Here is a 15,099-nt window from a genome sequence, read left to right on the forward strand (position 1 = left end):
GGATACTCATAAGGCCAGTTTAATAGTACGAGCTTCTTATTTTAGCAATTATAGTGCAAGAACGGCTGATCTTCTTTCAAATTTTAATTTCAGGACCACAAAATGTACTGGGTGAAGACTGGCAAAGACATCATGTGCTGCAGTCCTGTATGAACTGCGTATTAAGGATTCCCTGATGCTTTATTTAAGCATTAAGTTCCTCCTCCAATAAGGCAAAAATCTTCCCTTCCCCAGCTGTTAATTACCACAACATGGTTAACTGCTGAATTCTGCCCCAGAGCATTCTCTTTCTTTGCTGTTTATAAGCAGACACTGACAATTAGGCACAGCGGATGTAAATGCCCTAACTCCACAGAAGTCCAGTAGCTATTTGCACCGTCCTTACCTCTCGGTTTTCTATGACTGTTCCTGCCATTGGGGTTTGCAAGGCATTTGGGGCGAAGTTGTAGGACAGATCAGCAGGTACATTTTATATTTAGATAGGTCTTTAGGGGCACGTATCAGGAAAAGGAACTCCTTGGTCAAGCCCACCTCCCTCTGGATCCCAGGGTGATAACATCTCTTGCAACACGTTCCACCAAGCAGTGAGCAGGCGCACTGCCTGCCACACCCTGCCTTTCCAACACTTTTAACATCCACCTACTGTTTCACACAGTTTTAGCATACACTTATTAAAATACTGCTGTCTATAAGTGGCAATAGATTGTACAAAGTGGAAAAAACCCCTCAGGAAAACCATTTATCACAGAAATCTAGACATCTATGTTGGCTTTGCTGGCATCAAGATAAATTAATGTTTCTTTACTTCTTATCCTCTTCCAGAAGCCTCATCTATTGCTGATTGCTCTTAGCGCCACAATCCTCAAATGCAAAAAGACTGCTTTAAGGCTATGACAGATTTTTAATTAGAAAGTATAAATATCCGAACTACAGTGTGAACTCTTTACAAGCCTTTTTTGTGAGTCCCCAGACCAGTATTCAGGACGTGTATCTGTGATTTTGTTAGGGCCGTCAAACTAAGTCCCAAGGGTAGGATTTTGGACGCCATAAAGCCCTCATGTTTTATTTTAATCTATTTCTCATACTTCCTCAAACAAATTTAGATGAAATCACTCTTTTTGAAGAGGGTGTGGGAATATTCACTATGATCCAGGATACCATCCGCCAGGGTTTGATAATATCTTGAGTATAAGGTTGTAGGGCAGGCAGCACCCAATCGATGTATTTATCAAGGCCAACTAGCAGGTCCCACAGAAGATTTATACCTGTTTATCATACAAATCCATACATGAACTGAACTATAAAAAATAAAAAAACCCCACCAAACCAAGAAAACTGCATTTTGAATCTTTTTAAACTGTGGTTGTCAGTGGCAGTGCTCCGGCTGTCACTGAAGTCAGGAACACGAGCCCTCGTGATTCTAACAAAGCCAGAAACTCCCACAAGGAGGACCAACTCATGCATTAGCTCAGGTACTAACACTGCTTCAAGATCTTAGTCTTGGCCTTATTCATATCTTGCTAAAGAAATACTAAAATTGTCAGAAAGAAGTATGTATTTTCTCATTTAAAAAGGAAAAAAAATTGCTAGGAAATAGAAATCCTCTGTATTTTAAAAAAAAACCACTGACATAAGTAACAATAACCAAAATTAATTATTTTTCAACACCTCAAAACCCCTGTATTTTCAAAGGATGCATACTACATTTTATTGCTTAAGTATAGCAAAAATTCATCAGATTTTCCTCAATGCTAAACTTAAATACTAAAAATCAACACGCTGTTCTCTCAACCATGAATTTCCAGGGACCAAAAGAAACATTATGCACCTGTGTAAAGGATTTCTAGGAAACAACTGCCTTACCTTGTGAGTCTGTGGCAGGAGGAGACAACTTCGGATATCCTACAAAGGAAAAGTAGTATGTGTGACACAGTACATAATGGAATATATTATGACTACATTATCACTGCAGCCTTCTAAAAAGCATCCTTTCTTAGCAAACAGCAACCTACCAAAATAGCTGCCAAATAGCACCTCCTACGAAATGCTCAATTATTGTTAAACTGGGGTGGTCATGGCAAAGAAAATTCTTACTACAATGTACTAAATCCACTGCAAGCACTATGGCAAGAAAAAAAAATTATTTGAGCTTCCCTAGTGGCAAAGACTGCTGTAGTTACCAAGGATTTTCCATCAGCCCTGTTGACCTCACGCTTTGTGCAGCCTTGGCAAAGGCAACAAAACTGGCACTGACTGCGTTTCCCCTACTTCTGTAGCCAGCTGGAAGCTGCAAAAGCCTGTTCACAAATCATCTCTGCCGTAAGCCCGTTCCCAGCAGCGACAGCTACAATGGGCATCCATGAAAGGCTGAAAGGTGGCTGGTAAAGCACAACAGATCTCAGTGTCACCCCTCTAGCAAGACCTGGCATGCCCATTGCCCATTAAACAGCAGCGATCCACTGTTCATTTGGTTCTCTCACCTGGTGCTCCAGCGTACCCTTCAGCAATGGGCATGGTACTTTGACCAGCCTGACCATCCACACTTCTAAGCCGCCCTCTTCCTGACATTAAAACAGTGCCAGGAGGCCCTGCCTCTCCAGTCTCCAGGATGATCCCAGTTGTTCCAGGCAAAAAGGGCACAGCTCCTGACCCTGGCAGTGCTGGGCGCAGAGGAGGTCTCGGCTGCAGCGGCTGGAGGGGGGTCCTCTGTTGTGGGGGTTGTATCCTTGGCTGTGATGGCAGCAGGGATATGCCAGGCTGGGGCTGCAGGGGTGGTCTTGGTGGCAACGGCTGCCGTGGTACTTCTGGTCGCCCTTTGAAATGATGAAAGAAGACAAAAGATACAAAATTATTTGCTTAAAATAGTATATAAAATTGGATGTTTTTATTAAAAAAATACTTCAAAACGAAACAGGACTCAGTTTGAGGCCACCTTTTCCAAGACCGCACTGGCAAAACTCCATTGCACTCTTGCAGTAGTACAGGCTCCCCTCCTTCGCAGCCTGTGATGCAGGGAAAGGAATGAAGACAGCCTGGAGACAGGACAAGCAGCAAATAACCTGTGAGCATCCACCCACTAGTCCAGCTTTGACTTTCTGCACCAAGCTGGCTGTGTACCGCACCTATTCCCACCGGTGCCTTCACCTCCATTGCCGGCTCTCTCTACCTTCGCTTCAGTTCTCCTAAACCCCTCCCACCCATCGACCTGGTACTCACACAACACCTAGCACAAGGATGACCCTTTAGCACTACCATAAATAAAAAGTATCCACAGCAAAAAAACTGAGTAAATGAACGCCGGCTTACAGATTTCTTTCCGTACTTTGAAAAGCAATGAATTCAAAATTCCAAGTACTCCCATTACTAATATTTTCTGACAACGAAGGCAGCACCCCAGGATATAATCTACCAGAAAAGCCTTTATTGTTTAAAGAGAAGAGATACCATTAAAAGACTTTTCCAGTAGGGCAGCCAACACATATGACATCAGGGTTGAACAGCGCTGACATGGTTTCATTTCTGTATCTGGTATTCCTTTATAGGAATTACAGCTTATTCATAAAAGTGAAGTCCTAGATGACATTTAAGGATGCAATGTCCTCCCAAGAATGAAGTCGAATTACACAGAATCACAGAATGTTTTGGGTTGGAAGGGACCCCTAGAGGTCATCTAGTCCAACCCCCCTGCAGGAGCAGGGACACCGCTAACTAGATCAGGTTGCTCAGAGCCCCATCCAACCTGGCCTTGAATGTTTCCAGGGATGGGGCCTCCACCACCTCACTGGGCAACCTGTGCCAGTGTTTCACCACCCTCATTGTAAAGAATTTCTTCCTTATATCTAGTCTAAACCTACCCTGGTTTAGTTTAAAACCATTACCCCTTGTCCTGTCACAGCTGGCCCTACTAAAAAGATTTTCCCCATCTTTCCTATAGGCCCCTTTTAAGTACCGAAAGGCCACAGTCAGGTCTCCCCGCAGCCTTCTCTTCTCCAAGCTGAACAAGCCCAACTCCCTCACCCTGTCCTCACAGCAGAGGTGCTCCAGCCCTTGGATCATTTTTGTAGCAACTACATTAAGAATAGGAATTTACAAATATGTAGATTTCAGCAGATGCAATGACAGCTTTTACAGAGAATAATTAGAATTTCACTCTAAATTAAACATTACCATTGGCTATTCTGGTTGCATTTTGAGACTAAAGCATGGCTTCAGGTGCAGGGATGGAAGCAAGTTTCTGGGGAAATGGACAAACGTCCCATTGCAAATTTATCTGATGCAACCCATCACACCAGAAGTGCTTGCCATGGTCCACAGTGGGGACCACCACTCTCAGGTCTCAGTGGTCAGAACGAAGCACTTCAATTCATCACAGTCCAAAATCAACCTGGGCGTATTCATTGGTGGCTGGGGCTAAACTGAATGGCTGTGCCTAGACGCAGTTGTGGTGTGAGGCTTCCCCTGGTTCTGCTGCACAGCTGGGGACCCCCAGGAGGGCCGTACGCTGCGCTTCTGGGCAAGAGCTTACAACCAAGTCATACAGGTGCTGTCCATGACGCACGTCTGGGGCCCAGACGGTGTCGCTGGCAACCCACGTGCCGTTTCGTGACTGCTCGACACCTGCACTTTACCCTTCTCAATCTCGTTTCTTGTTTTCAGTCTCATAAAAAGCCCACATCAGCCTTCCAGAGTACTGAGAGGCCGTCTGAAGTCACAGTCTCGCACTACCTGTGTTCACTTGCTAGATACACCTGCTTAGAAAAAAAATCTTCCTGGGCTTTGCCAGCTGACTTTTAACTGTCATGGGAATTGAAACTTACACAAGCAACGCACCACGAAGCTGGACTGAAGCTCGCCTGGTAACCCTTATCTACAAGGCAGAGAACTAAGGAGTGAAATGTTCACTTCATAAAGATTAAAATTATCTTCATAAAAATCCCTGGATTAAAAAAATCTTATTAAAATTTTCAAAAAAAGGCTCAAAGTATCCAAGTGAATTGTTTAACCAGAGTTGTTAACTTAGTGAGACATCTTCTGTCCACAGTGGTATAGAGTTAGACCTTCAACAAAGATCTTCAGATTAACCTCATTCCAAACACAAACTGACAAAATACTTTACCTTGGGATGCACGTACTTGTCATTTCTCTAGTCAATTAAGCCGAGCTTTATGAAGACAAAAACTTGGGCTGACACAGGGAAAATGAATACATTTCTCTGCTTGCTTTTCTAAACCTTTCAATAACAATCAACAGCTCAAATCCCGTATCCTCTGCCAACTGCTTCCTTGCGTGCAACATCAATACTGCAATATTCAGAATTACCCAACCACCTCTCCATAAACTTAAATCCAAAATTACCTGCCTAAAGCTCAACTTAAAAGTGCCAGTTAATCACGTATGTGTGGGTTGAGAAGGATCTGGTCTGCCATCTTTGCCAACCTATTTGGCTGCTGCTACCAAGACGCATCACAGCAAGACAAAGTACCAACAAACCACCAGATAAAGATGGAAACACTGGAGCCACCCTATCCCTGATGCTGAATTCCAAAACAAGTGTTTTCAATTCACAAGGCAATGAGAAAATGAACCCCTGACGAAGGCTGGGGTGAATTGAGCTGGTACTGCTTAAGCTTTACTGAGCAGTGGACAAAACAGAACTCTTCCCCATCATCTTCCCATCTATCTGGGAAGGCAAAGAGCAGAGCTGAGATCATTACACAGCTAAAAACAGTAGCACTGTCCTCAGCAGCGGCGTCCTTACTGCTCCAGTTGTCATCACTGGTGTAAGTGACAACTCGGTTACCGTGTCACACCACAGCTTCTGCTCTCAGATGCCCGTCCCCAAGTGAAACAGGAGGAAAGGTTTCCTTCCTTGGTTGAAAGTAAGAATGCTTTTGTTCCCCTCCCCCTCTTAAAAAGACTTTCTCTTATTCAGTTTGTTTAGCCAGGCAGCTTTAACCTGCAAATTTACTTCACTGAAGGAGGAATGATTTGCTGGGAAGGAAGATGAGCAGCGACCTGGATGCACGGGGTGCACTGGTTTCTGGTATCATTCTGGCCCGACCATGCTCTCCTCAGCCCCCAAAACACACAGAAACAAAGGGCGTAAAACAAACAAACGAGTAAATGAATCTCTGACTGCACTCACAAGAAGCAAAAAAGACCTGACTTGAATTTTCTTATAGATACCAAAGGGATTTGACAATTAAGTTACAAAGTACCATTTTGTACAAGCTCACAGGGAGCCCAGAGGAATCGACTATATGACCGTTCGCACCACAATACTAAGATTTTATGTTGCCCTTTATCGATGCTGTAATGCAGAGCATACGCTTGGTTTCTACAACCGTAACTTCAGCAGACAGCATTTTGCTGTTGCTTTCAAAACCCTGCTACAGACACCATTGCCAGAGGAATTGCAGTTCAGGTCAAGTAACGGTAACCAAAGCAAACTGCACTCCCAGCACGGTATCTGGCTGCAAGACCACACTTATGATTCCTGGAGAACGTCATGAATCTATATGAACAGGCAGTAAGTTAAAAGAGACCACTAACTTGGACACGGCTTGCAGTTTCGTGCCCTTTGAAGAGCAAACCTACCCGCAGAGAGGCACAGAGTGCAATGAGAACAACTTAATCCTATGAGACGCGGAGCTGGGGGCAGTCACCATTTCACCTGGACGAAGAGCTGCTGCATGGTATTACCTTGGTGAGCACATCGTGCGGGGTCCCCTACGTGCCCAGAGCAGAGCACTGCCTGCCGCCACCGCCACCTTGTGTGCGGCACGGCACCACACTAACCTTCACCACAAATTATAAAGATTAAATACATTTCTGGCCTCCGGGTCCGTATCTGACGTACAGTCATTCACTAACGTGGCTTATTAGTTTGGACTGAGGCACTTGAAACCCCTTAGTAGAAAAACTGGAAGAAAACTCAGCCATATTCCTATGATCAGGGTCATCTGACTTTGCTCAGGGTTACAGTGTGCTGGGCTTACACTGCTTGGTAAGATTTTATATTGTATTTCTTGCAACATATCCTTGCCTTACTGCCCTCAACAACTGTTATTAGTAACAACTTGTTTCTGTTTCGGCCCTTCTGAAGACAAATGACATCATTTGAATGCTACGATACGCTGGCAAATAGCGCAGAAGTAATTCTACACCGATCTACGGCCAGGACTAACAGTCTTCCTTTCAAATAACGTCGGTACCGGAGACGGCGCTGCAGCTCACGGACGTAAAAATAGTTAAAAGCCATACCCCAACTCACGTAACAGGGCTCCCAAACTACTTCCAAAGACGGCTCTTTTGCCAAAATCTTTCTGCAGCTCCAGCCACCAAAGCTTACTTGGACTGCTGTGCCAGACAGTGTTATTGTAATTGGAAACACTTGGGGACCAAAGTGTGTGCTTCACGAATCCGCCAGAGGCACCTCACGGCAGCGAGGGATGCTCAGAGTGTCTGCACCCCAGATCCGGCAGCGACGTCCTTCCATTGCCTCTTAACACCCAACGGTGGAGAGCTCTGCCCTGAAACGGCGTTATTTTATGGAAACCCGGGGGTGCTGAGGCTTTTTAATGCTTTACAACATTGTAATAGGGGCTGATGAATACAATGCATGAGGCCACTCGAACACCTGCTTTGAACAGCAGAAGAAAGATTACTGTGTGTATCTTGGATCTTTCTCCAATGTTGGTCCCTAGTGCAAATTTATTTTGGGCAAGATGGATGAGAAATAGGATTACATAAATACATCATGCTGCATTTTTATGGGGACTGGGTCTGCTTCTGCAGACAACCCTGCTGAATTTAAGTCAAGATTTCACAAAAAAAATTATCTGAGAATTAGGGACCCCCTCCATTCCCCTTCACTGCTTCCTTTAAAGGAAGATAAATGTTTTTTGGTTTTTTTTTATTTCACACAAGAGCTTCCCACCTCAGATCGATTTCTGTGTCAAGTACTGCAACACATTTGGTTTTAAACAATTAAACACTCAAAAGAAACATATCTGTCACAGGCTTTCAAGTCTCCACTGATGAAAAGGATATTCTTCCCTAAAGAAATTACTTTCAGACCCTTCATGAAGCACAACTTGTCCATTCAAGCAAGAGCGCTCACGGTCCTGCATCTGATCTCCCCCAACCACCATCAGCTGCAACAGCCCACAGGCTCTTCCCTCAGCACCACTTCTTCTGATTTAAGGCCAGTCACAGAAATCGGCCCCTCATTTATCTCATACGTGCACAGAATTAAAACCAGAAGCATCAACCAACTGAAGAGTGCAGTTTCAAAACAGCCTCGGATTCCTATGCTTTTGCATCACGCTAAAAGAAACGGGAACTCAGCTTCCTTCTGTAAACTTTGACTCTCTCAGAAGAACAACCCATTGCTGAAACTGCAAAGGGAACTGAGTGGCATTTAGCAAAGCCTAAACCTTCACGGCAAGGTTCACCAACGTGTTGAGGTAACCATTTCACAGCATTTTGAGCCAAAGGCAACATGCCTCTGCCTCTTGGCCACTCTAATGCCAACTTTAAAGCATCTTGAGGAGGTAGATTTGAGCTGGCATGTTGGACTACTAACAGAAGTAAGTGGTTGAGGCGTGAAAACACTGCCAGCTGGGGTGTGCACCTACTGCCAACTTGCCAGCTACGTTGTGGGAATGCGAACTTATGGGAGAGTTACGAAGCACAAGTCTTCTATTGCCATAGCAAGATATGCCAGAGCTTGTTTGTGAAAGTCCTAAATCAAAGAGTTCGTGCTGAATTATAATCATTAACTCATGCCAAGAACAAAACTTGCAGGGAATCTTTCTTATCATAAATTTAAATTCCTTTGACTTCGGTGTTCTCCATTTACTTTTCAATTTCCCCTGAGGAATCAAGAATAATCTCACACAACAAAACAAAACAAAACAATCAAATAAAATGCACTGGAATAATACCCACAGAAAATAATTACTTAAAACTCACTTTAAACTCACTATCCAAAAATTCAGTTTTCCCACTCTCTTTATTCTGGCTCAAACTGGTAAACATGAAAGCATACAAAACTTTTTTTTTTTTTTTTTAGAATACTTTTAAAAGCACTCAAGTCCTCTGTGGCATTCTAGAGCAAAAAGCCAAAACTAGAGTCACTGTAAAAACAAAGTAGAAATTGTGTAATATTAAATTTTTCCTTCCTTGTTTAGTTCCTTTATAAATGACTCAAGAAAAGAAAGCCAGTTGAAAAACAAACATAAAAAGCATTAAAAAAAGAAAAAAACTTACTTGTGTCAAACTGAGATTTCAGCACGCCTTCAATGTCTGTGGTGATTTTGGAGACCTGACTATAAAACTGTTGGACAGAATTTTTGAGGCCAGAAATATCAGCGGAATGAGATGCTATAGTTCCATTCATGTCACGGATGCAGTTCCATAAGCTGCTCACGTGCTTATTCAGACCTTCTTTTATCTTCTGCAAGCTACCTGAGACAGAGTCCAGCTTGCCGCAGACTTTTTCAACACGTGAGACTCTGCTCTCAACATCCGAAACACCTTCCTGGATACCCTGGGTCTTTTCTTTGCACTTGCTAAGATCATTCAGGACATGGTCGTTCAATTGTTCCAGTCTCTCTTTCACTTCACCACAGCAGTTATCGCTGGGATGAGCAGTTTGATTTGCAAATGTCCTCTGCATTTGATCGATCTTTCGGAAGACGCCTCGTTGTGTTTTTCTACAGGTAGAATTGACACCCAGAAGCTGCTCCTTGCAGCTACTCAAGCCATCCTGAAGATTTTTCATATCTTTATCCATGACATTTAGACTATACCGGAACACACGTATGTCTCTTTGCATTTTCTGGATGTCACGTTGGTTACCCTTAATTAAGCTGAGTTTCTCATTAAGAGAGCTATTTAGAGACTGCAGGAGAACAGCATTATTCTCTGTTTTCAAAAGCACATGATTGTATTTGTTGTTACAATTTTCTAGCTCTTTCTGCAGGTCCTCCGTACCATGTGGTGCAGACTGACATTTCTGCCCACAGAGATGTTCAAGTGACAGTAGTTTGTTCTTCAGGAAATTAATCTCTGCTGTAAATTGCTCATTTGCAAATCCTGCATCGCTGGGCAAGATGGGCCCAGGATTAACATACATTCCATCCGGGTCTGTGGTATTAGCAATCTCTAGAATAGTGCCACCCAGCCTATCTTCTAGTGCCCGCAACTTTTGATCAAACAAGTCTCTCAATTCATCTACCTCAGCAGCTATAGCACCGCGGAGAGTCTCCTCAACGTAAAAGCAATGTTCTTCAGCATTTCGTTCCGTAACATTCATCCTTGCATCTAGCTCCTCCAACCTCTCACCAAGGATGTCTTCTAGATCTGGAGTTGACAAGCGACTGATTTCATTATCTATTCTGACGTTCAAGATCCTGTGGGCTTCCGCAACTCTGTCAATCTTCCTATCTAAATTTTTTATCTGTCGGTCAAAGTCATTCCTCTCACCCTCCTTGCAACAACTGGACTTGTTTGATGGAATCTGAGTTCGGAGAGTATTTATTTCTTTCCTCAAGTCACTCTCTTTTCCTTTTATAACATCAATTATTCCTAAACAGTTATTTTCATTGTCGTCACACTGCTGCTGGATATCCTGTAGTTTGTATTCACAGGAGTTCTTCAGATCTGCCATTTTCTTTTCAAATCCTTCCAGTATTTCCTGTCTGAGGGACTCAAATTTTGAGTCTATATACTCCTGATATATATTGTCACTGGGCATTGTTATTGTAGGTCCTCGTGCTGCCTCCTGCAGTTGTTTTAATTGTCCTTCGTAGCCTTTTACTTTTCCATTCAGTTCCTCCAGCTTGTCATTCTTCATCTTCAAGGCTTCTTTCACCTCAGCTAGCTCAGACTTTATATCTTCCATTTCAAAATCAATAAAAGGGTCTTTTTGATCTTTATTGCTGAGGAGTCCAGGCAGATGAATAGTGTCTGTTTCACCACCAACCGCACTATCAGGCTCTGGGCGGTCATAAAGATTGTTCAGCCAAGTGACCAACATCTTACTAGCATCTTCTTGGACAGTCAGCTTCAGGTTTTCATTCACACCTGCCACGGAGGACTGAAGTTCAAGCACTGATCGTGTAAGTCTAAACATTTCATCCTCAAGAAACTGCATTTTTTTCTCATATGGTGGAGGTTCCGGCACTTCTGTTGGTTCTGCATCTATTTCATGGAAATAACAGACAAAGTCTGGATTTAAGTATTCACGGTGGTATCTCTTTTAATCAGCTGAGGCTAATTTCACTTTTCTTTAAAGGCAAACAATGATTTAAATTGCATAATGCTTGTTCCCTTTTCTAGTCTTGTTTTCAGTAGCTTATAATTAAAACATTATCAAAACACTTCAAACTAGAAGTTTTAGCACACTGACCAATTACTGCCACGATACAATGGCAATAAATAAATAAATTAGCAAGCAGACCCCCCCTTCTTGTTCAGCAATGAATCTAAGCTATAGCATATATAATAGACCATTATAGACCCTTACACATCACAACACAATCACCTTAGAGCCACTGCATCTCCTATAACAGTAATTTGTGAGGTGCTGCTCCTGAATTCCCATTGAAAACTTAAGTGGAAATAATTTATGTGTCTAAAGTGGGAACGTAGGAAGTCACAAACATACTCTTCAAGACTGTCAGGGTGGCAGATTCCTTTAATAATAAAAAAGTATTCACATGCAGAGTGTAGCTATTACATACACACTGGCCTATTTTTGCATTGAATCACAGTTCTTTTGGGGTCAGAGCAGGAAGGAAATCTCTAGACCTAAGTAGTGTGCAAGTTTCTTAAAGATATCGCCGTGTTTAGTTATCATCTTTTGGAAATAATATTTTAGGTGGGCTAACAAAACACTTAAAATGTTTGTTTTTAAAGCAGGTGTATAATCTACAGGACTGGTTTGAAACCACGTATTCAGTCCCAATCCATTCCACTATACAAAAAACACAAGTGGAAATCTGACCAAGCACTGTATGTGACACTGATCTCCAATGTTGCTGGGAAAAAGGCAGAAGGAAACATCTGTTTATCATTTTTTGTTAATGTAGAAAAGGCATAATACTGCAGTAACAGCATTCCTTCTTACCCCTTCAGAAGACAGTATCTTACACAAACATCCTTCATTCTTTAAGGTGTTTTTTCAGAAACTGAGGCTTATCATCCCCTTAGTATTAAGGCAGGTAATTTAACATGAATCTGTGAAATCTGCACAAGCCCTTGAACAAACAAAACACTGTGAAACTGTTAGGGAACATTATGTATCATTAAAATTAGTACCTGTTATTTTTTGTTATAATAGTAGTTCCTCTCAAATAATCTTTTTTTTTTTTTCTGAACACTGGAGAAAGCACAAAAAGCTCCTCTAAATTCTTACAAAACCTCCAACCTTAACACAAAGATTTTCCTGAACCATGAGTAGCTGCTGGCATATATATGGCCGGTGTCTAGAGCCACCCTTCGTTATTCTTCAGGAAATTCTCTGTATCAAGACTGTTATTGCCTGGCTATTATTTTCCCACCAGTGTCTTCCATATGGCTTTTGTACCTGCCAGTAGTTGAGTTAAATAGAAACCGTAAGGGTTCTTATACTTAAAAGACAAAGCAAGAAACCAGACGTGATCATGCATACCAAAATTCAAACAAAAAGTTACCCAAGCCTTTCTTCACAATAGCTTTTGCTGGCGTTGTGGGACGACGAGCAGTGTTTGGCTTTTCTGCTGGGCCTTCTCTGCAGTCTTCCCCTTTGTACCCAGGACAACATCTCCATTCCAGCTCTGTTACTGTCTTATATGCAATTGTGTACCGAGGTCTGAAACTCGTTCGGTATCTGCCAAAACAGAAAGCATTTTAAATGATCTGTAACCTAATCTGCTATTTACATTAAAGCTAAATTAAAACAGGGCTTATTTTTAAACGAAAATCTATTACTTTCATCTATGATTCATTTTCTGCTTCAAACATCAAACGAACAAACGGTCCTGTCTAGGTTTTAAAGTTACCTACACTCAACACAGTCATGTCAAGGAGAGCAAAATATGATTGTGAGCAAAAACGTGTAGAGGGGTAACATGCTGTGGGAAGTGAAAGCTCAGCTCATCAGACACTGCTGAGAGTAACAGTGACCACCAGTGTATTACCCTATAAATTCAAAACTTTTTTCCCCTAACTGCTTTTCATTGCAAACCCACCCACAGGGCTGCTCTGGAAGCAACTCTTCTGGGCATCAAAAAAATGTTTCTGCCTGCTTTGTCCCACTTTTCTTTCCACAGTCTCCACTTAAACCATTCCTCGGAATCCATATGTACAGAGCAGTCAAAGCTAGGAAGAATATTCCAGGAAAGGACAAAACACTGAAAGCGTGAGTTAGATAAGGACATGAAAGAAGGAGTCAGATGAAAGGCTACAACCAACGAAGGCATCAACTCCTTCCTGCTTCACTAGTTAAGTTCAAGAGGGTCTTGCAGACAAACCTATGCACACATTATGTATGTACAATCTTAAGTTTCCCCGATTAATCACTCAAAAGTTAATAAATGGCAAACTGATTCTGGTTGTGCAACTTTCTTTAACCATTCTTCCGTAACTTCCCTCCAGTACACATACTGCATGTTCGACTGCAGTCAGACACTATGGTATCCCACCAGACCATAAGCAGAGGCTGTGCTGTTTTATAAAATGTAAATCAATTTAAGGTACAGCTCATTTCGGGCTGAGAGATGAGGAAAATAAGTAAAACAGGGATTTGCCAACCTGAGCCCTCTAAATTGGTATACTAGGAACACAGAGAAACAAAAAAGCTTCCCAATTGCTCATGTGAATTCCTTTCTCTGAATAAAACTAGTATCATACTACTAACCTCCTTATGGCACTTGCAAATCATTTTTTCTTAAGATTATTTCAGATTAGAACAGTTCGCATCCATTAATGAACAACAGGCTCACTTGACAGCTGAGGTGTCCCTAAAGTCGTAATACCAGCAGAATGAATACAGGGCAGCAGCAAAGGACTCAACAGGAGCCCTGCAACAGATTTCACTCATCGCCTGGCTGGACTCATAGGGAGTGTATTTTGGGACAGAGAAAATACAGTACAGAATGGGCCAGAAGCAGCCATGCTATCACACAAAAATCAACTGCACGATTGTCTTGTATCAATACACAAAATTCCTTAGTGTTTAAAAATAATCAGTAATCAGCTACTAAACAGAGAGAGTTAAATCTTAACACTGACTGTGAAACAGTTTCTGTTGGAAGTCACAGAATAAGAATTTAACTGTTACCTTTCAAAGATTCTCTGGCCACGCATGCAAATAATTGCTGAAATAATTCTGTGGTTTTTTATTCAGTATCTTTCAACTTCAGAGACATAATTTTAATATAACGTCCCACATCTGATAGCCATTTGCTGCCCATTTGTGGTAAGCTGCTTAGCCAGCTTGGGGGTGGGGGGGTGGGGAGTGGGTGTTAAAGTGTTAACTACTAATGATGAATTTGTTTCTTTTCCAACCATATCTTTGCCAATTCTGCCACAACAGTCTACTTTTTGCACTCAGGAAATACTCTGTGTTCTTTTGCATTGTTACTTTACCTATGACTTCTCATTTAAGGAGGAAGTTACTTTGACTAGAGACAGCGTCAGATTTTTTGCAACTATTTTTGGGCCAAAGAGTAGTATTCCAATAAGCCTCCCCGGATTCCCTTCTCCTGTGAATCTTCATAGGAAGGCAGGGGCAGGCGAGGCTGTAACTGTCTATTATCTGCTTGTAAGTGCAGTGGTTTGCTATGGTTGTCAGCTTTTCAGATTCCAACTTAAGCACGTAAACTCAGACTATTTCCAGTACTTTTTTTACCTTCGCAACACTATATATGAAACAGCTGTAGACTGCACATGCTCATCATGTCTTTTACAGTTTTCACCCAAACATCTGCTGAATCCTGTTTACAAATGAAACATAAAGACATCCCCAAGGTCAAGTCCTTTAAAGCTTAAATAGAGGAGTGCAATGTAGAGGGCACCGTTGGGAAGGACAACATCCTGGCCACCCAGGAA

The 15,099-nt window shown here is 42.2% G+C and overlaps 1 protein-coding gene across 1 annotated transcript in view; it reads right to left on the reverse strand.

Annotated features, from left to right (window-relative positions):
• The window catches only part of EMILIN2 (elastin microfibril interfacer 2), a 19,827-nt gene extending 6,169 nt beyond the window's left edge, over positions 1–13,658 (reverse strand). Inside the window, exons 1-5 of the mRNA XM_009637646.2 lie at positions 13,654–13,658; positions 12,702–12,877; positions 9,274–11,208; positions 2,481–2,813; positions 1,864–1,902 (exon numbers count right to left, since the gene is read on the reverse strand). Coding sequence (XP_009635941.1) covers positions 1,864–1,902; positions 2,481–2,813; positions 9,274–11,208; positions 12,702–12,877; positions 13,654–13,658 — 2,488 coding nt within the window. The remainder of the gene's footprint in view (positions 1–1,863; positions 1,903–2,480; positions 2,814–9,273; positions 11,209–12,701; positions 12,878–13,653) is intronic.
• Positions 13,659–15,099: the final 1,441 nt, after the last annotated feature.

The sequence above is a fragment of the Egretta garzetta genome, unplaced genomic scaffold, assembly GCF_000687185.1.
Source record: "Egretta garzetta isolate BGI_Z169 unplaced genomic scaffold, ASM68718v1 scaffold534, whole genome shotgun sequence".
Classification (NCBI taxonomy): Eukaryota; Metazoa; Chordata; class Aves; order Pelecaniformes; family Ardeidae; genus Egretta; species Egretta garzetta.